We start from the raw sequence: 26630 nt of genomic DNA, 5'->3' as shown, positions 1-26630 counted from the left end.
TTGGTATCAACAAATAGTTCCTATGGTGCATCATGACTAGCAACTTCTAGAAAAGTAGTTGTTTCTCCCTCAGTTGTAGTTCATGCACAAAGGCCTATTAATACTTTTTTTCTGGCCAAGATACATAGTTTTGAGAAAAATATCAGTTATTCTTCAGATAATAATTTGTACTGACAAGACAAGTTTATATTCTGGATTAATTCAAGAGTGAAGAGTGTAAAAGAATGGTATAAATATGGATGAAGTTAGTCTGGATTGTGGGATTTACCTTCTGCCACATGCCCAGTACAAGATGCGGGATCCCTTGCTCTGCACAGATTGGTAGACCAGCTGAAATCCCATGCATTAAGCCTGTGTCCTGTGGGTTTATTTCCTGCTGGAGAGCAAGCACTCTGCTGACCAGGTTTAAAATACTACCCGGGGATTGCAGTAGAAAAAGCAGAGTAAGTAAAAGTAAAGTAGCATCTGAGGACAAGGTAGTGTATCCGTGCTTTAAACACGGTTTTGAGTAAGACTCATCTGCTAAAGCTTATGTATCTGGAAGTTAAGCATTTAAAGTCATAGTCACTCCCAGTTCCCTTTACAGTCTATGCTGATAACCAGGCATGAGTGGACGGTGATTAAGCTCATCATCAGACAGGCCTCTAAGGTAAGTCAAGTGAATTGCCCTCTGGAGGTGTCTGCATCCCTTCCTGTCTATATTGGGAGCCCAGATACCTACACACAGACACCTACACTGTAGATGCCACCATAGATGTCTAAAAAGCTAGATGTCTAAATCTGAACTGGTTGCTCTAGTCTGTCTTTATAGTCCATGGAAATCTGAAGTTCAGGCAGTAAAGCCCAGGAGGGAAACTACCCATCAGCCAGACTAAGGAGACTGATAGAAAATATACAAGGGTAACACAGAGTCAAAACTGTACAAGTTTATGTTGCTGATCCAGATCATGTAGGCTTCAGGGAGTAAGAGGTGAACTTCCAAGAGGCAGCACAAAGCTGAAATGCAAGAAACAGATGACTTAGCATGCCTGGCAGAGATCATTGAGGTCTGGGCAATACTGAAGCGCAGTAATAAAACAAAATTGATGGCTTCTTGGATTACATAGTTGTAAAGAAATCAGGCAGGACAGACTCTGGCTGTCCTTGCTACAGGCAAGCAGTCTTAAATGCTGAGGAGCATTGTTTGTTGGGGGCAAAGTTTTTGTAACATAAAATCTTTCTCTTGTAGTTGTGCAAGCATATAAAAAGACAGTGGAATAAAACAAACAAACAGAAATATGAACTTGCAGTTCATTTTCCTGTTAAAGCAACACTATAAACTGAATGGTTATGGAGTATTACATTGGGTGATACAAGTGTCGTAGCTCCACTGAGCCTATTTACTTTCAGGCACCCAAAAGTTTGGCTCAAACCCTCTGTTTGTTTACCAAATACAAATATCTATGTTACACATAAATCTCCATAAAGGCAATTTATTCCCTCCCCATCTGTTATTTCCTTTAACAGAAAAATCTTCTTGAAAAGAATTCCTGTATGGTATTAAAGTACCTGAGGAAAACAGGTCAATAAATCAATGAACATGTTTTCAGATGTTGTAGCACCTTTTATGCCCACATGCATATTCTATACATTTATTCAACCCATATTTGAAAAGAAATTAATTCAAAGCATCTTTGCTGTAGACTGAGAGCAAAAGAGGAAAGAAGAGTACAATAATGGCCTACTGCATGGTAATAAATAGACTCAAGGCTGATCTTTTTTCTTTTTTCTTTAAAAAAATTCAAAGCAATGAACAATTCAGCCATCCTCAACACTGGCAATTCTCTTGTCTAAGCGAACATGAGTCACTTTATTCAGCACTACATTCTTCCACAGGTTATCAAGGTACTGAAAAATTCAAAAGAAATATAAGCAGTTTAAAAGCAAGGTACATCCTTGGATTTCACAAGTGGGATACAGACAACTGGCAGCAAGCATTCTCCTTTATTACACAGGACTATTTGCTTATGTAACCACTCTAACATCTTCCAGACAAATACCTTAGAATGCAAGAGAGACCAGCAGCATTGGTTTTGACACTGTTCATGCAGCCTGTTTTCCCTCTAGTTCACAAATCTCATCTTTGACAGTGACTGGTATCTGACCTTTGCATGAATATAAGAAACCCCACAACAGGTAGGTATGGAATAACTGGCTCTCCGTATAAAATGGCTTGTGGCTAAAGTTTGGCTTCAGTCCTGACTCATAATGTTCACTCTCCTTTTTCACATTTAATTTTGATAACCATTCTGCTGTCTTGCCTTGTTCTGACTCTTCTTTAGTTCAGAGCATTTTCTTAAAGAGCTTGCAGAGGACAGATTTCATACCCTGCATCTTGTTTTATAGCAGCGCTCCCAGCAACAGCACAAGGAAAAAAAGGACGAGGGTGGACCTTGAGAGAACACAGGGAATGGAGCCAAGATATACTGCCCAAAACCTCATACCTTGCTACAATGAATATTGCCAGTTTTCTGCCCCTGCCTGTGAGATTAGGAGGAGAATTCCATCTGTCGGCTGCTTGTCCAGGTCTCCTGGATATGGCTGGTGTATCCAAATCTGGGGAAGGAAACCAGATTCTTTTGTTTATTTAGAAAATATATTTATAATTATTACAAGTATCACCTAAAATACTAAAACATAACAGATACTAACTTTTGCAGAATACATGCTAGTATTATAAAATAAGCACAATAGTCATACCTCTCCTGTAACAGCTGGATATCAGCTTCATTGGGCCATTTTGAATTTAGTGCCAAGGGAAGTGCCTTGCTCCTGGTAATACTGCTTCATTTACACAACTGGTACAGCAAGCGCACTCTCAGGGATTGCCAACAGTGAACCCTAAGGAACAGTGAAATAGTGCATCAGTCTCTGCCTCTGTATCCATACAGCTGCTTCTGACAATTAAGATTGTTTCCATTTCAATACAAAATGATGTTGCTCAGGAATAAGCTCAGGCTGTGATACTGGTCCAGCCATTGCAAAGCAGTGACTTTTGGTTGTTATTTATTTTGCATTTGCATCTGGTTTTCTGGAGGTGAAGGAGTTTCTCTTTACAAACAATCTCTAGTTGCCTCCTCTCATAGTCCGATTTGATAGTCAGTTGAATACAGTACTAAAAACAGTCAGCTGGAATTACTCATCATTATTTTATCTGCACAGGAGACACTCATGCAAGCATAACATGCATATTCAAATTATTTTCTGTGAGTGGCCAGTTTACTATAAAAGCTCTCCACCTTGTAACTCTAATTCTTAGGAAGCTAATTTATGTTCTTACTGGTAAGAGAAAGAGGAATCAAGACTTCAAATTTTTTTATCTTTATTCATCCGCATAGAAATCAAGTGGTTAATTAAAAACAAACCCACCATTATATAAAAATAGGTTAGAAACACTATTTGGTATGATGGTGGATTTAGCATTTGACAGTCACTTGCACACTTGGGAGATGACTATATCTCTGTAGCTATTATGAATTGCCTGTAGCCTTTTCTTTCCACTGATGAATGAAATATTAGTGTAAACTATCATCAGGATGTTACACACCACCTGTTTCTGCTCCCTTTCCCTTTTACCTGTTATACATCTCTTTATTTTAAATAGATTTATATATCCTCTATAAACAATTAAATAAATGGAGCATCTTGTATGCACTAGAACTTTTGAAGATCTCACTGGAACAGTGCAAGTATTCTGAAATTTAAATAGATAGTAATTATAAATTCATTGCCACTCTCCTAATGAATTAATCCAGCAGTTAAATCTGCACAACAGCTATTCATCAGGAAAATTCTAAATGTGGATTCTAATCTATTCTGATTATTGATTTGTTTCTTTAATTTGAGGGGACATACGCACATGACCCTGCTGAGAAAAGAGTTCATTTGCTGGTTTAGAACACTGTCAAGCTTCCAGAAAATGAGGATACTCATAACATATGGGAGCTTGTGGCATGGCTTAAAGGAACCTGTCTGTCTTCATTCCTGTCAAGAAGAAGAGTTAGTATTATTAGCCTGAAAGTAAGTGTTACCTAAAGAGGGACTGAGCACCACCGATATCCTGGGGAAGGCATTTGGATACTGCATGGTTGTGGACTTGTATATAAGGTACGAACTTCAGACCTACATGTAGACTCTCCAGAGACTTAAATCTAAAACATACATATGTTCAAGAGAAGGAGGGTAGGACTGAGCATACAATTTGCATGGTAGAGTGGAAGACAGGTTGCTTAAGGATGAGCTTAGTTCTTGTTGGGAGAGAGGAGAAAGGGTTGAATTTTGGAGCTGGAGGACTTCAGCAGGGCTGGGAAGAGTGACTTTTAAACCAGAAAAAGAGGGGACCAGCAAGGAGCAACAGTGGACTGGTGAAAGCCTCCAAAAAGCAGCTGTAGGCCCTTTTAAAGTAATAGATTGGGAACAGCCAGGCTTAGTATGTTAACAGGATAATGTGGGTGGAAGACTCATGGAGTCGAAAGAGAGAAACTAAGAGAAAGCAAGCAACCAATGAAGAGGAAAAACAAGGAACACAGAGAAATCTGTGATGTAAAACTACCTGAACACCTCTGGTGAGAAGTAACAAAGCTCTTGTTCATCACCTCTTCCACTGAGTGTGTAAATAGGCTGAACAACTGCTTAGGCTGCCCTTTCAGTGGTATTTAAGTCTTATCTTCTGTCACTAATTGGCTTTGTTCAATAGAGGTAAACAGGATCAAGGGGCAACACAGTTAATGCTGACAGAAATGTTTTGTATAGCATAAAGGAACAGCTGCTTCAGTCACAGAAAAAAATTATCAAGATGGGGTCACTATAGGTCATTTAATCCATTTTACATGACAAAGTGGTGAATGTCTGCAAGGTCCTAATCCAGCTGCTTTGTAATGCTTTGAGAACTTTATCTTTTTTCCATGCTTCAAAGGAAAGGTAATGGTACAATATCCTTTGCATGCTACACAACCTCAGCACTTACGGGCCACATGAAGGTGTGGGCAAAGGTGCTTTACAGCATCTGTATGTTCACCTGACTTCAGAGCTGGAGCTGCTCAGTCCTCACAGCAGGTCTGCCACTCTAGTTCATGCTCGGCATTTTTATATACCCCAAAATGAATGTTAACAAACGTGAAAGTACGTTCAAGTGCCCCGATGATAGTCTCAGCTTTACACTGATGCGGGAGAACCTCTGTACTGTAGAAATTCCCAAAAACAATTTTAGACCACCTAGTCCTTTTCCTGAGAAACATGTAATAGAAAACAGCTAAGTGGGCTCAATAAATGTAAGCTCTATATACTGCTTTTCTCTGGCACTCCCTACTCTCTTTTGGAATATTTCTCTTCTTTCGTACCTTTCCCCTGATACATTTTAATGCAGTTCATTAACTGGAACAATTCAGCCCTCTCACCTTACCCAATTTATTAACAAAATATTTTTTTTTTAACTCAAAGGATGTACTGATCCTTCATCTTCTTCAAGTGGAACACAGATATTGGAAGACAAAGGGCAAAGTTTTCCATTGTATTTAGTGTGAAAAACTCCAGGACTCATTTGAAGAAATGCTGTGCATCCATATATTAGAAATGTGAGAGGAATTATAGTAAACACCTGCTTTCAGCTCTTCTCAGTTAAAACAGCTAAGAGCTTGTCTAAGCTAAGGCTTCACTTGATTATTATACAAAGCGGATCCCATGTTTTAGAAAATTAACCTTTAGAAAGTTGTTCCAGTTGTTAATTATTTTCACTGCTAAAATTTTGTGCAGTAGTCTGATTCTGCCTAGTTTCAGCTTCAAACTTGCCATACATCAATATACATTGATGGGTGGCACTGTTATGTATAATTTTATTGTGTGCTGAAAATGTTGTTTTATAAAGCAAGTTACTTAGAGACTATGTTTATGTCAAACACACAAACTTCCAGTCAATAAAGTGAAGAAATTGATCTCTGGAGACTCATAGTAAGAAGTATTTTTCCAAACCTTTAATAATTCTCCCAACAGTGTTTTGAGCTATGTGCAACTTATCTTAGACTGAGGACACTGTAGCTGAATACAATATTCTAAAAGCATTTACCCTGAAAGACAGAAAAAGTGTAACTTCTCATCTTGTACTTGATAACCCCATGTTTATATATCCAAAGACCATACTATCGCTTTGAGGCATAGTGTTCCAGAGGGAGCTTACTTCAGTGATTGTCTGCCAAGATCCTCAGCTTTGTTTAAACCACACAATGTGCCTGTCTGCTTCCTGAATGTAAAAAAACATGGAATAATTTACATGAACAAGATGAGGACCAGAAAAGGCCTTGACACTGTGTAAGCACTGCTCAGCAATAACTAAAACATCAGCATGTTACCAACACAGTTTTCAGCACAAATTCAACATAGCCCCATACAAGCTACTATGAAGAACTTGTAACTCTATCCCAGCCAAAGCCAGAACAGAGTCCTGACCCCAAAATTGTCTTGAAATAATTTATAAGTGTTTATCAATGTAATAATGCATATGACTGTACAAAGCTGTACAAGGAAGGAAACAGTAATGGTCAGAAAGATCCTCTGTTTGCACTTGATTTCCTACAACTTCTCAAGATTATTGTAACTTCTCCTTTTATTGCTAAATGACAAGATCTTATTCATTTTTGCACTATTTCAGTAAGTAATGATATTTTAAGCTCCCAATCTTGTCTTGTATTTGTATTTTAGACTGTAGATAGGATTTCAAATTTTAGCAAGTGGTCGATATATTTCAGAGCTCCTTTTCTGAGCATTGTGTTGCATTATCTGCGGATTCCTCCATCTGCCAGCACACAAATAATTGTAGGATCAGACCCTAGCGAGGCTAGCAGGACCAGAAGAGCCACATCTTCAGAAGAGTGAGGCAGAAGAAAAGTAGCTTGTCCATGCCTCTCTGGAGCTATCTATCTGCAGGTTTCCTAGAAATTTTGACCTGCCTAAATATAGTGCTTAACTGGTAAAACACAAACTGTGCATAGTTGCAATTTATGGTATCAAACATTTACCAACCTTTAAATCATGGTCTCGCCTTAGTTAACAATACTTACCTTTACACTGGCCAGAGAAATCATGTTACTCCCTTAATAGAAAGTTCCTTCATGAATAATATTCTCTTACTTCACCACATCATAAAAATGTGATTATTAAATGTGCAGCCAATATTTATATAGGATGAGGGCTTCCTAAAATTTCCTGCCAATTTCCACAAAAAGACTTGTCTTCCAGCTCTGCAGTCCTTAGAAGGCCTCGCAGAAATTCTGTTAAAGGTGGCTGGCATCTTTCTGCTGATTTCTAAATAAGCATTTTTCTAGCTTTTAGGGCTGAACATCATCAAATTTTCCATGTAGTATTTTAAACAATTTCCTCCTACTTCTGTCAGTTAGTGTATAAACCACCTTTATTAGTTTGGTCACTCATAAAATAAATCATGTTAGGAGAAAATTAACCTATCAGCAAGAAAACAAGAAAATAAAAGGAAACTTCTGCATTTTTCAGAACATTGTGAGAAATATGCATTTCAGCAGGTTCACAAGCTCTGCTGGAGTGGCAAGGACTGATGAAAGTTACTGTATACCACCTGCTGAATCGAGTTAAATAGATGGTCTGATTAAAGTGTCAGTTTAGCCAATGGCTTCAATTTTGCTTTTTCACAAAATAAAAGTTCCAACAAAGAATTATGGAAAAAAACTATTAGGTTATCTAGTTTATTTCCTGTCATTGCAGAATAGTCCCTCTGAAGACATTTTTATTCAATTTGTTCAATGCAGTTTTAAAGGCTTGGAAAGGCATAAGCCACAGCTGCTGCCCACAGAAGAATTTAGTCTGCTAAACCCTGATCTCTATCTTGACACACAAGCACCTCTCCGTACAACTGATATTCCTATACAGCAAATACCTAAAGGCTATGTTAGAAATCCCCCATTCATTGTCATTGACTTCATATTCATTTCATCAGAGATCCACACTGGCATGTGGTCCCGCCTATAAGGAAATCCTTGAGAGACTGGCACGATAGACTGCCAGCCCCTCTGGACAAAGAAACTCTCTCCTTCAGTGCCTGAAAACACCTGCAATGTTTCAAGTACTGTCAAAACACCCCAAGAGTAATCCAAATGCAGTCACCTTTTGCAACAGATGTACAGCATGGCTGGCATGGGCTGCATTGGTAGGAAAGATAGGAAGTCTCCTTTCTTGCCAGGTACCAGTGTTCCTTCTTTGCTCTGTCTTTGTAGTCTGGTGTAATCAAGCTGTGTGAATATAACATCTTAATATATAACATAAACAATCAGAAATGTGTCAAATTGAAGTATTAAAGGTTTGGCATCTGGAAAGCTTGTTTTTTCCTTATTTTTCTGATGGCATTTCTTCAGGTGTTTGGCAATCCCATTGCACGTCCTGCATTTCTGTGTGGAAGCATCCATTTTTATTGAAAAAGCTATTTGATTAAGAAAATTTTAACAGCATCTTTGAACACTTTTATGAACTCTCCTGTTGTTACAGTTTTCTGGAAGTGAAAACTATTACTGACGGCCACATTGCCCCTGAAGAGTAGCAGAAGATACTGGGAGGGTAAGTACAGTTGTAAGCACCATCAAAGGCTTAGTGGCTCTGGATCAGGAGTAAGCACTGGAAGACTTCCAGAACTGTAAAAAATCTCTCGTCTCAGAGGCAGGATATATGGGCTGCATGGCAAAACGCATTTAACTGGAAATAGTAGCCAGCACACATCTACCTCCACTACTTCTCTAACATGGTGAAAATTATCATATATCCAGGCCTTTATGACTTATTTTCTGTATTTCTGCACTCATTTTCTTCACCCTCTCTACACCACATGTACTATACGTAAATATCCATAATATTGAACACATACTGTAGGTAACACACTTCTGTTTATCATGAGATCTTTGTCTTTATACCATGCGTTAACTCTGCAGCAGTGGGACTGGAGAGAAAACGCTGCTTTTTTACGTAAAGTTTTAACTTCTCCCTGGAGAGAAGGACGCAGGGCCAAATTAAAACTTTCTGCTTGCCTCCCTCCAAGAAGGCAGCAGACCCCCCCTGCCAAAGAAACCAACTGGATGGACATCCCCATTCCACAAGTCTGCTACCTTTGGTGTTAAAAGATCTAGACATATAGCAATAAACGTTGAGGGCCTCCAGAAGTCGCTTACCTTAGTATTAAATGAGCTAGGCATATAGTGAGTGAGTCCCTTGTGGTTCTGGTTATTTAGGATCTTTGCAGGCTAATTACAAAATCTAATACTTTCTGAATACAGTGTTTTGAAAAAACAGAACCTGGATTAACCCCTAGGATGGCATATGTACCAGGGAAGCGTTCAGACCATGCAGCAGAAGACTTAAAATCTGGTTTTAAAACACCTTCTGTTCCTTCAAGATGTAGGCTGCCTCCTAAATGCGTATTTTTTTAAAAAATAACCATACTGAGTGGCTCAAACAGAATGCCTGCCAACTAATTAAAAAGAACAGAAACGCTCTGCGCGGCTAAAATGTACTAAACCAAACCCTGCATGTTGCAACGCTGTGACACTCCAAGGCAAGGGCCTGAAAAACGGGAAAGACAAGCAAAACCTTGTCTCCCGTATTCCGGTACAATACCGGAGGCCGGCGAGGGCCGGGGACACCTCTTGTTACTGAGAAGACGCCCTATGGGCTTACAGGTACCTTAATAACGGATATAATACCAAGAGGTTGGGAGGGAGCTTCTCCGAGCGCCGGGGGCGAGGAGGAGAGCAGCTGCTAAGCCCCCACTGCCGCCTAATCTACGCCCCTCAGACCGGCCGCGCCCCGGCCCTTCCCTCCCCCGCTGCCAGGCGAGCTCCCCCTCAGGGGCGAGGGCCGTCGGCCCCGGCCCTGAGGCGGTAGCGGGCGCCGGCGCGGCCTCCCTCGCCCCGTCAGGACGCCCTGACGGGGCGAGGGAGTCCGCGCCGGAACCGCCACCGCCCTAGCGTCCGCGCCTGCGCGGAGCCGCCTCTGCCGGCCGCCCTCGGCTCCGCCCCGCTCCGCTCCGCTCCGCCCCGCCCCGCCGCCGGCACGGGGCCACCATGGGCGGCAGCGGCTGAGGCGGCCGGAGCGGCGCGGAGCGGAGTGCGGGGCGGGGCGCCGCCGCCGCTGGCGGGAGCGGCCGCGGGGCGGTGACTGGGTGCGGATTCCCCGGCCCGGTGAAAGAGCCGCGGGAGCGCGGCCCGGGGACTTCGGCGGCGGGCGTTTCTGGCGGCCCGAGCGCCGCGCCCTTGCCCTGCCCCATGTCGGCGTGGCTCGGCCGGGCGGCGCTGCTGCTGGGGCGGCCGGGGGGCCCCGCCGCCGCCGCCGCCCCTTCCTCCTGCCTGGGCTCGCTGCGTGGCCCCCCGCGCTGCTGCTGCCGTCGCCGCCTGGGCAGCCTGCGAGGCGGCGCCGAGGGGCTGCTCCTCCCGCTGGGGTCGCCGCCGCCGCTCGGGCGGGCGCTGGGCACCCACCCCAAGAAGGAGCCGATGGAGGCGTTGAACACGGCGCAGGGGGCCCGCGACTTCATCTACAGCCTGCACTCCACCGAGCGGAGCTGCCTGCTGCGGGAGCTGCACCGCTTCGAGTCCATCGCCATCGCCCAAGGTGAGCGGCGGCTCCCTCAGACCCCGGCCTGAGGGGCCGGCACCCGCCGCCTCCCTCCGCGCTGAGGGCGGGCGGGCGGGGATCGGCCCCGCGGCGGCAGGCGGCGGTGGGGAGGGCCGGGCCGGGCCGGGCCGGTGCGGGGAGTGAGCCCCCGAAGTTCGGCGCTGGCTGCGGCGGGTTCCTCCCGCCTTCGCCCAAGCGTCTCCTTCGGGCGGCCGAGCGAGTGGGAAACTTCGGCAGGACAAGGCGTCGAGAGGCGTACGCCGGTGTGTTTTAGAGTGATGGGCTATGAGGCACACAACCCGAAATTTACTTTCCAGAAGCGTCTGCAGCACCTTCAGAACTTAAAACGGGCCACCGTGCCAGATCCTCGGTGTGTTTGTCATCTCACGAGGAGTTTCGGAGAGGCGTGGGTGGTCGTTTTTCGGAATGGGAGTAGAAGAGCGTGTCTCGTAAAATTCTCTTGACGCTAGTGCAGCAGTAAATTCATTTCAGACCTCTTAAGAGATGCTGGCTGCCGCTACTCTGGGGGCTCATTCACGAATTACACTCCCTGCACAGAGAGCAGCTGTCTGCTTACCGGCACTGCTTCTTGGAAGTGTTGGTTCTTATGCGGGAAGGTGTGTATGTGCTGCGGAGGTTTATAGATGTATTTCTGAATATAGTGCTATGCAACACCAATTGAAATAATTCACGGTGATTTTTTCATCTGATCCAGCTGTTCTTGCCAACTTGACACTTTTCCTTAAACAAATCAAACCCTGACAAAACCAAATCCTCTTAATTACAACCTCGGTACTTCTGGTTCTGATGCTTAGCTGTAATTTACAGTCCCTGTTGCAGCGAAGGTTGATAGCAGGTACTTAAGAGATCAGTGTGCATTTGATCTAGGCCTCTTTGTGACTTTGATAGTAGCGTGCCCTTGGAAAGGGCATTTCCGTCCCTTGTGGCTCTTCTGTACTAGTCCAGAATAAATCTTGTGGTGGGCAGAGAACAGGTCCAGGGGTCAGCTGTGGGAATGCTGCTTTCATGAAGAGACAGAACCTTTTCAGGTACCTCTTCGGTTTTGTTTATAGCACACTTGCATATAAACAGTGGTGTGTCTAATCAGAGCGAGCGTAGTTCACTTAAATGGTTCATTTTAGAAGCAGTGCTGCTGTTTAGCAGAGCATGAATCAGTTGTGTTTGTTTTCCAACATAGAAGTGTGCTTTGAGCTGTTAAGTTGACACTAACTTTTGAATACTAACAACTAATACTCTTCCTAAATAAATACTTCTCAGCTTCTGAGGGGTTCTTGCCATGAGGTTTTTGTGCGAGTTTCTAACTCAGCAGTTACTGCTCAGCTGAAACTGGGCTGCTCGCAGTGCTTCTGTGTACCTGGAGGATCATGTGGTCGATATCAAAATGAGACTTTAAAATGCGTTTCAGTATAATGTCTCAAGGTTTATATAGAGATAATTCAACAGATGGTCCTATTTAATATCTTGTTGCTCAGTTGCTGTTAGCTATAATATGAAAGTCTGTTTCTATGAAATGCTGTGACTTTCTGATGATTCAGGATTTAGAAGACAGAGTAACAAAAGCATTAGTTTGAGTTTAGAGACCTGACTGAATGGGACCTTATTAGTAAACTGCAAATTTATTCCACTAGTGGAAACTGCGATTTGCTTGTGCCTGAAACTGTGAGCATTAATCTCACTGGAGGGATCATTTCAACAAAACCTCAGTTATGGGCTTTGTATTCTCACAGATAAGGGCTGCATAAAGTGTTGTAATGCCATCAGACTGTGGTCCTTGGAGTCAGATTCTTGATCGGCCCAACTAGTAGCTTGATAAGACTTTTTCAAAAATAACCTTTCCCTTTAGCCAGCTCTTTTTTTTTTTTTTTTTTACCAGCCTGCAGCATGATAACAGCTGTCAGCTTTTAACTCTAAGAAATTGTATTTCTTCATGTGTTGTGGAAAGGGAAAAATCATAACCAAGAAGGGCTTCTAGTAAGTCTGTTGAATAAAAATTAGAGGGAAAAAAAATAATCTTAAAACTATAGGGCATACCTTGTGTACATTCCCTGATATTCTAGAGAAGTAAAATCACGTGAGCAAGAGAGGAAACATGGCACAGAATTCATTCAGCGCTGGTGAAATAGGTGCTCTGCTTTCTTTAGATGCACCACCATAGCACTGGATCGTCTTTGGTGCGCATGTGTGCGAGCGGCTGTGGGCTAAGGAAGTGAACGGTAATGCCAGAAGTCCCTGGGTGGGATGGATTGCCCATAGCTGTTTTCTGTAGAGGGTTGATGTTGGCAGAATTCAGATTTTACATGAAGAAAGGCAGTGAGTGTAGAGCCGGGCTCTTGAGGAGTGTCAGATGTGTATCGTCAACTCAGCACCAAGGAGTGCCAGAAGAAGACAAAGGGGATAAAAGGGCTGCACTGGAAAGAAAATGATATGATTTCTGGGCTAGATGTTGATATTCTGATATTCTGTACTTAATGTGCTTTATTATGGTTAGGTGATAATTTGTATGTTTGCTCTTTCCTGCTGTTGAAGTGGTGGCTGCATAGGAATGATCTAACTAGGTACACAGGTTGTGATTGTGAATAGCAGATGGGGGGTGAGAGGTATTTGTGCCCTGCTTTCCAAGTACTTTCTCCGCTCTACTAGTGTCATTTTTGATTTTTACAACTGATGAGTTCAATCAAGATAAAATGGTTTTAGAGATCTTGGGTTTCTTCTCGATCTTCTCATTTGGTAGCAGCATGCTGTAGCTCCCAGTAGCTGATTCTTTAGATGAGGTTGCTTGTTTTACTTTTGCATTGATTTCCAATGAAAGTGATCCAAATGCAGCCTTCAAATTCACTTGTCTACCTACTGAGTAAATTCCAGTGTCCTGTTTGAGTCTGGAAAATCAGTCTGTCCTCAATCATGAAACGCCTATGCAGTTTTGCCACTGTGCTTAAGCTTGTTTTGTGCCTGTGATCCTTTCATAGTTCTATATGGAAAGGGAGGTCTTAGTCCGTACCCTTCTTAACGCAGTCCTTATTGGGTTAAGTTTTGACCTTCTTCCTTCACTACCTCTTCTGTGCCCTAACAGACCCCATATCAGCTAGGGGAAGCTGTCAGCAATATGGGGAGACCTGGGCACATCAAGAACCAAATGGGGCCTGTTCCTCAGCCCATTCCCAGGCCTACCACCAGAAGGATGCAGTTCCATCAACTAATTGCCCTAGCGCGAAATATGACAGGACACACTATCTGTGGCCTCCGCTAATGGCAGAGGCTGCAGGGAAACCCATCCTTTGCTGCGGCTGCTACGCTGAAGGACGGTCCTCAGGTAGGTGAGTCGTAGCTGTTGACCTGTAAGTTAGGTGAGTTTCTGAAGCGTTTTTGAAACTTAACATGTCTGTTTGTGCTGTAGTCAGAAAAGTTGTAGGTGGGGAGAGGTTTGTGAATGTGTTCCTGCCATCACCTTGTCACCTGTCTTACCTGGATGTTTGTCTGGACTCTTAGAGCTTCCAGATGCCGAGCACTAGCAGTCAGTTTAAACAGTTTAGCTCTATTAATAAACACTGAGATTATTCTGTTTGGTTTAGTGCATCAGTCAGAAGACAGAGCTTTATCTGTGAGCTTGTGAGAAAGGATGGCTGTGAAGCTGGGAGCCTGAGTTGAAATTAATAGATAGCTTTTGCCTAGGGGAAGCTGGGGAGAAGGTTGTGAAACTGAATCTGGATGGAATTGTTCTCAGAAGATATTTTGAGAACTGTCCTGATTTAGACTATAATCTGTATCTTACTATCTTAAAAGTTAGTCAGAACATCACTAAGTTGCTCTTTTTCAAGACAGCTGCAAGACTGTCTCACCTGGATTTAGTTTTCCTTCTTCATTAAAGGCTTTTTAAAGTCTTTTTCTTCCCCTGTCATCCGTCCGTGTCCCCCCCCCCCCCCCCCCCCCCCCGCCTTTCCAATCTTGGAAAGATGAATAAGGTCTCATATTTTCCTAGGAAGAGGCTTGAAACAAAGTTTTTAAATTTCAGCTTCTGTTTCTTGTAAGCGTGTCAGCCACACCATATGGAGATGATGCATGTGGACTTGAATACAAGTATCTTGTATTTTTCTTTCTCATAGTTACAGGAACACTGAAGTAGCAGGTAGGCCAGTTCATTTTAAATGTAATAGTTCTGCTTTCCTGTTTGTGGAAGTGGTGCCCCATAATCAAGTTTTGTTGGCAACAGTCAAATCCTCCTTCCAGTTGCTCCTTTCTTGTATGGGGGACATGAAAGTGTAAAAATCTTACTGGCAATGTGGAGAATGATTTAATACCTCTGACCTTCTACAGCAATTTTCTATTATAAAAGAGTGGTATTGGAAAGAAGAGGTAACTTCTTTCTTAAGGGGCTTATATTCAGGTTTTCTACCTTTAGTTTTCAACGCATGATATGAAATGATTCGTGAAAGCACTTATAAGCAGTGCAGCAAGCCTGGTAACAAGGAGGAAAAATACTAAAGGGTTTGACTTGCTTAGAGGTAAGAAATACTAAACTTAGCATGTCTGCTGTGTCTTTATTGCTTCTAAGGGTACTGTTGTTCTTATCTGTGCTGGGTTAAAATATTCTTGAGCCCACATGTAACCATTTTCCATTAATAATAGTAACATGATGGCTATCTAGGGCCTCTAAGAAATCTCAGGTCTTGATGGTGAAAGAAGCCATTACTTTCCCATCTTTTGTTGCAAAGATGGGAAAACAATTCCTTTTTTCCTATCTTTGTGTACATATACATAAAATATATACACACAATATATCTTTGTGTATATATAAATATTTTTAAATATATAATGCATGTACATTGAACACAATTCCTTGAAAGCACCAAGTTGCATTTTATGTTTTAAATGGAAGGGTTTTGTGTGATGTGATCACTAAATAAAAGGCCTTCTGGAGTGTAATTGCTTGGTTCTCTGCCTGTTGAGGTTGTGTATTAACTGGAAAACATGCAAAAATGCAGTAGCAATGCAGTCTTGACAGCTAGTTTTGTTGGTTTAATTTGCAGGTCTTGGGGAATGCAGTCTCTAGCTAGATTCTCTTTGAAGGCGCTGGTGTGTTATATCATACATGGTTTAATAAATAATCTGACCAAACTGGTGCATTCTGATAGAAAAATGTTCATAATTACAAGTTACTGCATCTTGTGTTTGTTTAAAAAAAAAAAAAAGTTAGTGTGCAGGTAAAGGGCACCACCTCCATGTGTTCAATAGGGCTGACAGCAGGGGCAAGATCTCTTTGTGGGAATTTGCGAGCTTTTAGCCATTGTTGTCTTTGGTGCCAGAAGAAACATCTCTGGTTTCCGATCTGGTGTTAAATTTATGAACTCTCCAGTTTACTGGAATAGTTTAGGGAGTGTTCGAGCCTAGGTGCCTCTACTTCCACAACTTTAAAAAGAAGAGTTAATTCAGAAGACTGCAAATGTCATCAAAGACAAACGGATTTCACTGAGGTTTTTAGACACTCCAAACATGATGTCCTATGAAGAAGATTGCCTTGTTGGATGAGTCAGATGCTTCTTGCCATGAGGAACAAACCAGTTTGTCTGCCGTGGTGGTTTAGAACCACTCAGATTTTAGTACCTGTTCTTGTTAGAACTTAAATCTGTGTTAACATAACAAAGCATAATTTGATCCTTCTGGAAGTACTTGTCTTGTTTGAAGCGTGATTTCACAGTACAAGTGTGAGTTTTCTTGTAAGGACTGCCCAGCCCACTGAGCTGGGAGAAGAGGGAAGAGTCTTGCTGGTGTGCTTTGGCAGGTACAATGGCACCTGGGGGGGATGGTTCTCTCTCCCTCTCTCTTCTACAGGCCCAATGTACAGAGGTGAGCTCTGAGCTGTGTGTGGAGAGAGAGCATCTACCTTTCCATTGCTGTGACCTAGGTCAAGAAATTGTTTTTTAACTCTAGTGTTTGATTGCTATTCTACGAGAAGGTCTTCTGGCAGACTGCTGGCAAGCATCTAATTCAGAAGCTTGAAGTGCCCTGTCAAGCTGGTAAAATGACAAACTCTTACCAGCCTGCCTGCGTGCAGCCCCTTTGTGGTCTTAGACCATCATAGCATATACCAGGACTATGGCTAATCTCAGTGCTGAGTCAAAAATACTCAGTGATGAAAGGAATATTACTTTTCAGATGGAAACATGTACTACTACTTTCTTTGCTTCTGAAACTTTTTTTTCTTTCCAAAATCATCGAGCCCTCTTGTGAAGGCAGAGTGCAGGAGGAAGAGTGCTACACAGACTCTGCTGATCATTTTCTTTAAAATCTATCGATGGAACTGTTCTATTTTCAAATGGTGGTCATCTATGTAATGCCAAGTATTTTATTACCTGTGATAAAGTAAACTATTACAAAAGACTTTGAACCCTAGGTGTTAGTTAACACCAATATTAAATCCTGGCCATTTACTTGAAATTGATACCATTTTGCCAGGGGGTGGGTGGGAAAGAAGCAAGGAATAGGAGCTGCGTATCTTTCTAGTTATTCTGACACTATTTTTCTTAAAGGCTTGGTGAAGAGAGGGAGAAAGGCTTGGTGAAGAGAGAGAGAAATCATAAGCTGCATTCATCCCCTTAGCTGTCATGTACTTCTATATCTGGAATACTCAATGCATAAATCTGCTGTGGCTTTCCCAGGCCTTGCTGCAGAAGAGCAGGACTCTGCCTTCTGCCCTCTTCAGGGAGCTGGGATGAAGCCTGGCCGGCGGAAGCTGCGTTCTCGCTCTGCTGACAGCTCACAGTGGTTACGTAGCTGTTGTGACCGGGGACAAGGCTGGTTGATCAAGTGAACCCTGCAGCTACTCTGTTAAGTAACAGGTAGAGGTGGGAGTTCCATCTCCTTTTTGTCTTTAGATTGGATTCTCACTTAGGAAATTTAGTTGGATTTTATTTAGATTCTCTTTTCTTACATTAAGAATATGGATGCCCATTATCAGAAAAGACAAAGTACGTAGGAAGGTCTGGACACTGCACAGGGGTGCCTTAGTTAAGAGATTTAATACTTCTGAAGTCCTGTTGAGAGGTATGCCCCATTCCCCAAGAAACCTTTCAAAAGTGGAAGTGTAGTTAAAAAATACCAGCAAAACCACCACCACACCCCCACCCCCGCCAAACCCAAACCACGAACCAAATCCCAAAACTCCAAAGCGAAAAATGCATGAACAAAACCTCACCTCCAAAATGTACTCTTGGGCAGTAGAAAATCTCTATTTCCATTGTTCATTCTACTACTTACTGTGTTTCGTTAGTCAGATGTTGCATGTCTTTATTGCAATGCTCCTTCGTGTTTAAGTTTTATTTCAACTGGATGTGTATGATTTATTTGGACTTCCTTTTTAAGTAACAATAAAACTGCAAATTTAGGTAGCTTGGGGAAGTTGAATTTTTCATCCTCTTGTCATCTCAATACACACATAGTGTCTTATGGAAATGTTAACTATATTGAAAAATTTTCATAAAATTTTGACTTTGAATAAATTTGGTAATTCTCTTTTTCTGCTTCAAACTCTCTTTGTGAGGCTTATTCTATTTGTGCCAATATAGATAGTACTTTGAGACAGGGCCATGTGTATATTACTTAAGTATTAGAAGAGGCTGAGGTTTAATGTCATAAACAAGAAAAATGGTGCTTGGTCACTCATGGTAGAACTATGCTGAAACTGTTCTCTGAAAGTGTCAGATGTCACTGTTACTGTCTACCTTTGAACCATATTCAGCGAGGTACTGTTTTCTGAAATTCATGTTGGTTTTGCTGTCGTGGTTTGGTTTTCTTCCATATTCTGAAATTCTACTTGCTTGTGTAACTTAAAGCAGGTTCTAGTCTGAGTTCTCTGCTTAAATGCAGAAATTTTGCTGGATGTTTTTGGCAGAGGAGAGTCTGCAAACATTCACATGGAATCGGTGTAAGACCTAGAGAAATCTATTTGTCTTCGTGTTTATAAAGGCTCTTTCCTTGCTGGCGGATACTCCAGTATTGATTGGAAGATTTTAAATAATGACTTATTGCTGTCTTGCTTTTGAAAACTCATTGTAGCATCCAGATATCCTAAACCACTGGTACCACTTGAGAAGCCAGCGAAGGAGGTAGTGTCACCAGAGATGAGCAGTACTTTTGGTACAGTAAAAAAAAAAAAGTGTTTGCGAAGATGTGGCATTGCATAAGGCCAGCAGGCTGCTGGTTTGACAGACTTTCTGCTTGCTTGTTTTGATGCAGTTGGCATGTATTGCTACAAGAAATAAAAGTGCACAGTTTTTTTAAATTTATATTAATATAAAGCCTTCAGTCTCACGAATTTCAGTGATCCCCATAGTACTTCGGAGACTTACTCTTAAATGTCACCAAAGAAGTGTTTCGAGTCTGGGTCTTGTGGAAACTCCTGAGCTATACCATAGTTTCTAGATAATACTTGACCAGATATTTCAGACTGTGAAACAGCTTCATTTACTTGAAGAAGCTCAGTGTTATCTGCCTTATACCTTTTCCTAGGAAAGTGCCGTGCATTAAATTACATAGTCCAAACATAATGCAGAAATAATATTACTGTTAAGAAATATCATTATTCAGTTAGCTGCCTTTGCCCTTCCTTGCAATTAACGTTTTAGAAAAGATAAAATAGAAGATTGCTCCAATTAAAATTTTTTTTCCATCTTTTGCATGTGTTTAAGCATGTGATGTGTACAAAATTGTTGTCATGCACTAACATAATTTAAATCACAAATTAAAAAAATATCTAAACCTTGAGCCATTGTTCTTCAACTGCATGTGTCTTGTGTAAAAGAATACATTTTATAGTTATCAGGAGGCAGATTTTCCTTTTAGCTATCCTGTCTGGTATGAGGAGTGCTTTTGGTTTAGGTCTTTTTAGGAAAGATCACTTGAAATGCAACTTTTACTTATAGTGCAACTTAAACCTTTCAGTGATAGATTAGAAACACTTAGATCTCCCTGTAATAGGCATGAATGAAATGGATCGTGTTTATTCTGTGAACATAGAGGTACTGTTTCAGTATGTAATTTAAATTAAAAGAAAATGAAGTCTACCAGTTTCTCTAAGAAAGAAATTATTTAAAGCTTACTCATTTGACTGAAAACTCTTAGCTTTAGTCAGCCTTATTTATTATTTAATCAATCCAAATACAGAAATACAGAGGCAGCTGGTGTCTCCGGGAGAAAGTCTTTTCTAAAAAGAAAAAGTAAATGGAAAAATGAGATAAATATATCATGCAAAAAAAGTACTTAAGGAAGCTGTCTTCGATCTCTCTGGTGGTGGTTTTTTTGTTTTTTTTTTGTTTGTTTTTTTTTTACAAGTGGCTGATTTTGGGGAAAGCTGTCTAGTGCCCCCTTCCTTCTTTCTTTCTCCTTAAATTAGCATGGTGTTATTTCAAAAACCTGAAGGCACATGCTCTTGTTTCTGTTTTGTCGCTGTGTGTGAGAACTTACTTTAACATCAAACAAGCCCCTTGGAATTTTTGGGATGCAACTCACCCATGCCTGAAACAAAACCCTTGCTTCCTCTGAAACAGGGGGAGCATTTGAAGGCAAAGCCGACAAAATACCGTTTTTAACCCAGCAGAGTGCATATTTTATTCAAAACTGAGGGATATAGAATCATAGCTGGTTTTTCCAGTGTTCATTTACTTTGGATTCTTAGATATTTGTATGTTAATTATTAATAAAATATCTGCCCTAGCAGCCATAATACATACTGATACTTGCTACTTGCTATGCTTTTTTTGCTGCATCATTTGCCAGTTTCCATTTGTATGTGATGGGCTCACCATGCTCATTGCTTTTTTGGGTATTCTTTGAGGGTTTTTTTGTCAAAATTAAACTGAGATGCTTCAGCTTTTGGCAAATTTCAACAGGTCATTCTTTTAACTTACATGTTTCTCCCTAGATAATAAAAAGAGCAAATAGGAGTATATTTAAGACTGCAATATTACGTGTTTGGAGATGGGGCATATTCTATATCAACTCTCCTATTGCCTTAAAGCAGACATAAAGAGCAGGTGGCTTGTCTTATTCTCTCCTACTGCTTGTACCCAGGAATAAAACCTTTCCTCAATATGCTTGCTAAATACTTTGTAGCTTTTAGGATGTCAGATAGGAGCATAGTATTTCCAGAATGAAAACTTGCCTTACTGTTTAGCAGTGATTTTGGTGAAAGGCTTCTGCATGACCTGGGGGAAGGACAGAGCCTTGAAAAATCTTTTTCATTTCAAAAAGAATAGGAAAGTTTGAGAGAAAAAGGCTTCTACAGTGAAGCCAATTTGAACTGAGAGGAGCCAGAGACATGGGTCTCGGTGGTGGCCCAGGCACTGGTTCCCAAAGCTGACTTCTTGGACATAGTCTGGAACCTCTTGGCTGGACACCAGATGTTCTTTCAGAACTTTCTGGGAAGCCTTCAGGCAGGGTTAGAAGGAGACACGGGACATGGTATGTGATTCTTGTCCGTGCCACAGAGGTCTGTCTGCTTCAGGGTGTGGTGTTGTATGTAAAGTTATATTGCCACAAAGCTCTGGTATTTTCTTCAGGTCCAAATGCTTACTGTGAACCAACAGGTAATTGTTGCATTTTGACCTGCTGCATTTTTCTTTTAGATATCATCAGTTTCTGGTTATTGTACTGTTAAAATAACTTTTTTTGTTCATGGCTTTCAATTATTTGCTCTTGATAGCTTTTGACTCTATGCAGTGATCTGTCCTTTAGTGCTGGTCAGTTCACTGTAACTCATCTTACACTAAGAGTGTGAATCATCAGTCTGCATTAGGATATTATCCCACCTTTCATAGCAAGCTGAATGGGTAGAAACTGTGTTTTATTTGCTTTATTGGGTTTCATGAAAGACTGGAGAGAAACATGCATGGAGCAAACTGATTTCTTTAGCCAGCTGCTCTTTTCAATACCATCAGCTTGTATTTTCAGATTGCAAATAGCCTTTCAATCCAGCTGTTTGTTTGCTTCATTATGTCCTGGCAACAGGCTGATTTTCACAAACCACAAGTAAAGATGTGATGTTACAAATGTAAAACTGTTTTGTCCAAGATGAAGAGATGTAAGAATTTAAGAATTGTCAGCTGGATCCACAGCCATCTTGCCTAATAAAGATTTTTTGCCAGAGAGGAGATGGGAGAGCAGCTTGAAATCCACTCCTCCCCCCCAGTTTTCCTATTAACTATTTATATTATTTCATGGAGTAAAGTAAATAGGTAGCTGCAAAAGTGGCAGTGGTGTTTTAAGTAATCAGCCTGGTGACCTTTTCCTCTTGAAAATGTCGGACAGACTTCTTGTGATTGTGTCTCCCTGTCCCTGAACAGAAGGAACATAACAAAGGTGTGTTTGTGGTTCTGATACAGCACCAGTGGCCTGTTCTGGTGGGAAATATATATGACTTGTCGTTTACTTGTTTATTGGATCTGGTTTATCAGAAAGAAAAAAGTCTTTGGACTCATAATGTTTTCACTGTTGGTTTACTTCTCTGGGTTGGATGCTAGGAACCTATTGTATAAGCCTTGTTTCCTTGCTTATATAGGTTTTTGCAGTTGGACACTAACATGGCTGAGTGTTACTGTGATATATGTCTGACCTTTTGTGTTAAAACCTCAGTTAAAAAAAAAAAGCTCACTTTAATTATTCTTTCCCAGCCATGGAGGAAAAACATTTAGATGGCTTCCCCACGGTGGGATAAGAGCATGCACAGATGAGCTGAGGACAATCTGATGTGTAGAAGATGTGACTTGTCTGTATGGGTGTGGATTTACTGTTGGCTTCACCCACCTTGTTGTAAAGGGAGTGTCCTGTTCTTCCCCCCTGCCCCAAAAACCTCTGGGTGTGAAAGTCCCCTTTCTGCTTTCCATGTTAGCACTGCAGTTCTTCTCTGGGCCTGGCTGTACACCTGGCTGAGCACAAGTCCTAGAATAAAGGAAAAGTCCCAAATACATGATCAGGAGGGAATTTAGGAACGGGAGGAAAAGTATCGAATCACCCCTTGCAGCAGCAACATGAGTTTAGGTCACTTCAAGGCACAGTTTTGTATTTGACCTAAGGTTCTGTCTTTCCTGTTTTCTTATGGGAAGTGCCATGAGGGTTTTTGTGCTTCAGGGGTGAGTCTGTTCTGGGATCCTTCTGTGTCACTAACAGCACATATAGTGACTTGTGATAGTGAGCACTACTGTTTTGATTACATTTTTAGTATTGCCAAGTACTTGCAGTTATATGCAGGAGCATTTTTGACCTCAAAATTCATCTTGTGACAAGGCAGGGAGCTGTCTCTCTTCTCCCTTCCTCTAACTCTCTATCCAGGATTATTCCTCCTGGAATCAGTGGCTGCCCCCTGTATCCCACAGCACTTTGCTTCAGCACTGGAAAAGGCATCCTCAGCCTGAATCCATCCCCTTCCTCCCTGCTGGGTAAGAGGCTGTGTAAACATTGCCCAGATTTTGGAGGAGCAGATGAGAATGAGGGAGGAAGGGATGCTGGAGGCATACTGAGATCAGCCCCCATTGTACAGCATGAAAATGTGCAAATTTCATTAAGGTCTCCAGTAAATACAGGCATTACAGGTATGTCATGGATGCAGGCAGTACACTAGTGCCACAGCATGCTTTCCACTGCCAAAGTGTTAAATAGATTAGCTTCATATTTCCTCCCATGTAGAAAACAAAACAGGTTTGTGTGTGCAGAAAACCTTGGATTCAGCTGTGGTTTGTGTTCATAGTTTACTAATTCTCAAGCTGATTAGCAGAACTGGAGGTGAAGGGTGTAATTTCAGCACTCATGGGAGTCTGAGCACGCTCACAGTGAAATTGTGACAAAAGAACAGGTAAAAAAATAATAAAGTGGAAAAGGAAAAATGTGCAAAGTTGAAAAACAAAGACTGTGCTAAGTAGCAAAACCTTGTCTTTCATAAACTGGGGTTGGGTAGTTTCCTGGGAAGATTAAGCAACATTGGGATTAAATAAATGGACCAGATGTGTAGTCCTTCATAGAACAGAGGTCCTGAAGTGGCTTTAGAGGGAGCGTGTGTGCGGCTGTGACTTGCAGTGGTGTGACATGAGCTGAAGCTTGTGTTAGCTGTGCAGTTGGAAGCTGCAGAGATGCACTTGCAGCTGAGTTAGTTAATCCTCCTGAGGGCTCGTGCTTACCAAAGGCTGCAGAAACACTGACCGGGAGAAGAATTTTCCTTTTGTTTTGTGGAATAAAGGCAATCGGTTGAAAGAGTTAAAAGTGAATTTAGAACTGTTCACTTATAGGAAGGTAGAGCACAGAAGTCATTGTTGTCCTCTGCTTCTCCTTATTTACATGACTTTATTTACAGAATCAACTATCTTAGTAGTTTCAGATCATTTTAATGAACAGAGTGAATTTTTTTAGTAGCACTTAAAATTCACATGCAGAATAAATTAATAAATAATGCAGCTGCAAAACAACCCAGCAGATATTCCATGTTCTTATAACATAAAAGCCCCCCAAAAATATTTTGAGGTAAAGTTCCATGTAAAGTGTATTTTATTTGTTTTTACATTATATCATATAACTCATTTCTTTAGCTGTTTGCTAAAGATAGCTGACATTGCGGCTTAGCTTTGACTATGCAGAGACCCTGATGTTAAAGTCTGACTAGTTTCACAAATGCAGCCAGAGGCTTTGCTAAGTTACGTGGGGAAGGGAAGAAGAAAGGTACCCAAGTGATGAATCCACTGCGCTACCTCTAGCAGTAGATTAAGTGTTAAGAATAGCTTAATTGCTACTGCGTTCTGTGTTCATTAGGCATTTATATAGAGAGGTACGAATTATCTGAGTATAGTTTATGGCTGGAACTTAAATTGTCAGTGGTTTCTTAGAGCAGTCCTTTTGCTGACAGGTATGAATAGTTTCTTAAGGACTTCAGGGGAGCTCATACTTTTGTCTTTATTGCCTCAATGCAGTGAAAAATTAGGAGTGTAATTACACCAAATACGAGTCTGTAACAAAATGTTTGAACATCATTCAGTTTATCTGTCCTCTCTTTCTTTCTCATTCTGGGTAGCTGTCTTAATTCTGAAACAGATGAAAAGCAATAAACTCTACATGCATTTAAAATTATTTCAGAGAAGCTTATTTCTGCAGTCTTACTTGCTTCCAAGGTCATCCTCAGGCAGGGAATGAAACTTTCTGCTTAAGAAAAGGCTGGTACTTAGTGGTATGTGATTTAATAGCAGTTTGTCTTCAGCTTTCTGTAAAGATCATACTAGAGTTCTCTTAAAGGGGGGAAAAAAAAAATCCGACCGAACACATCAAACTTACCACTTGCCCTCCTGGTGCTACTGTGCTGCTGTAACTGCCTGCACGTAGTGTTGGCTGTTGGAAGGGTTGTTGCTGTCTGACTGAGTACAGGTGCTGGTGCTGCTGGTACCAGCGACTGTGGGAAGCACTCCTGTTGCCAGCCTTGGATTTGCTCTTACAGTAAGCATCTCTCTTGATAACAACCAAGTAAGTCACTTTTTCTCATTTCAAGACCCTTGGGTACTGCAAAAGGCAAAATCTCGCATTCTGTGCCTGGGAATAACAGTATAAACAACAAGCATGTTGAAAAAAGCCAGTGAGTATAGCGTGGACCTGGTCCACTACATGTGCTATGAGGCATAAGCCCCCCATGTTATTAGTACGCTCAGTTTTGTGCTAGGGCAGCGGAGGAGGGAGTGTCCCGGTTCCCCTGGTGCTGCACAGGCTGTCATTAGTCAGCTTCGTCCTCCAAGGGGATGTGCTGCTGGCTGCAAGCACAGGATCATGTGCCTGGGCTTGAAAGCCAATGCTGCGCCCTGTTATTCATAAATTACATCCCCCCTCCTCCTTTCCTGGGAAACAAGTGTGGTTTTGGGCAGGTGGGGGAAGGGCATAAGGGAGATGAGGGTGGGAATAAACAGACAAACCCATCTCTTGCCACCTTCTCAGATTTCTCTTTAAAAACAGGGCCTGGGGGGAACATTATTAAATAAAGGATATTATAATGGTATATATAACTCCCTAGATATTTCATGAGCACTCATATATAGGCATCACTGATGCCTAATGCTGCTCTATTTCAAGGAGATGAAAGCCCTCTACTAGATCAGATCTCTTTGGTTGTGTGCAGACCTCTGATAATTCTTGTTAACAGATCTTCTGCGGTGTCCCACAGAATTACTTTGCTTATACTCTTATGTGAACCTGCTTTGAAGGACAGCTGAAAACCTAATCTCACACCCTGATAATTCATAGATTCTGTGGTCTTACTTGTTTCCAGTTCAACACTGTTGCTGAGCTACTGCTCTGCTCAACTGCAAATGGGTGAAATGATTGATAGATACTTACCTAGAACCAGAGAGGCTTAAGAAAAATCAGTGCTGATAGAGAAGTGGCAACACCTCATCTTACTGAAACACAGTTAGACGAATATATTTGGATGAGATGAATTCCACTCTAATGTTAGTCTGAAGTACTTATCCAGTCTTTTTCCATACCTAGTGGAGAGGGTGTTAATAATCCCCAGGGAAGATTTGTTCATCTGAAGATAGAGTTTGCTATGCCATTGGGAGGTGTCCCTCCTCTAGCTCCTGGGAACTCTTTGCAGTCCCTGAGCATTGAAATGGAGAGGGTGAGGAGGGAAAGAAGAGCCAACCTCCATTTGGGATGATGGGTATTACTTTGATTTTTTTTTTTTTGAGGCAGAGCATTTTGACTCTGTGGATGGCTCACTCCAGTCAGGGAATTGCAACAGCCAGTTTATTTCTTGGCAGCCCTTAAGTACCTTCTTATTTTTTATCTTTTTGTTAAATAATATATAACCATTCACTTCTGGAATGCACAGATCAGAATACCACATTATTGTTCCTGTTCACTCTCCTATCAATGTTACCATGTTTCTGGCACTTTTATACAAACACTCCAGCTGTTTTTCTGACATTTTCCATTTCTCT

The 26630-nt window shown here is 41.6% G+C and overlaps 2 protein-coding genes across 15 annotated transcripts in view; one reads left to right on the top strand and one right to left on the bottom strand.

The window, feature by feature from the left end:
• RNF139 (ring finger protein 139) overlaps window positions 1-9971 on the bottom strand; it is a 41882-nt gene extending 31911 nt beyond the window's left edge. For 3 of the 11 annotated variants that reach the window (XR_008235211.1, XR_008235219.1, XR_008235218.1), the window contains exons 1-4: window positions 9219-9971; window positions 8167-8291; window positions 3899-4023; window positions 2740-2880 (exon numbers count right to left, since the gene is read on the bottom strand). The gene's annotated coding sequence lies outside the window, so the exon portion shown is untranslated. Of the gene's footprint in view, window positions 1-268; window positions 997-2483; window positions 2616-2739; window positions 2881-3898; window positions 4024-8166; window positions 8292-9218 lie in introns of all 11 variants that reach the window. The other 8 variants (XR_008235212.1, XR_008235213.1, XR_008235210.1 and 5 more) reach the window with 8 other exon arrangements.
• Window positions 9972-10097: 126 nt separating this feature from the next.
• TMEM65 (transmembrane protein 65) overlaps window positions 10098-26630 on the top strand; it is a 34809-nt gene continuing 18276 nt past the window's right edge. For 2 of the 4 annotated variants that reach the window (XM_052787432.1, XM_052787433.1), the window contains exons 1-2: window positions 10098-10653; window positions 13748-13987. In XM_052787432.1, coding sequence (XP_052643392.1) covers window positions 10311-10653; window positions 13748-13987 — 583 coding nt within the window. In that variant the 5' untranslated portion in view covers window positions 10098-10310. Of the gene's footprint in view, window positions 10654-13747; window positions 13988-18726; window positions 18808-26630 lie in introns of all 4 variants that reach the window. The other 2 variants (XM_052787434.1, XM_052787435.1) reach the window with 2 other exon arrangements.

The sequence above is a fragment of the Harpia harpyja genome, chromosome 5, assembly GCF_026419915.1.
Source record: "Harpia harpyja isolate bHarHar1 chromosome 5, bHarHar1 primary haplotype, whole genome shotgun sequence".
Classification (NCBI taxonomy): domain Eukaryota; kingdom Metazoa; phylum Chordata; class Aves; order Accipitriformes; family Accipitridae; genus Harpia; species Harpia harpyja.
Note: the sequence above shows the minus strand (reverse complement) of the source record. Positions and strands in the feature narration are given on the sequence as shown.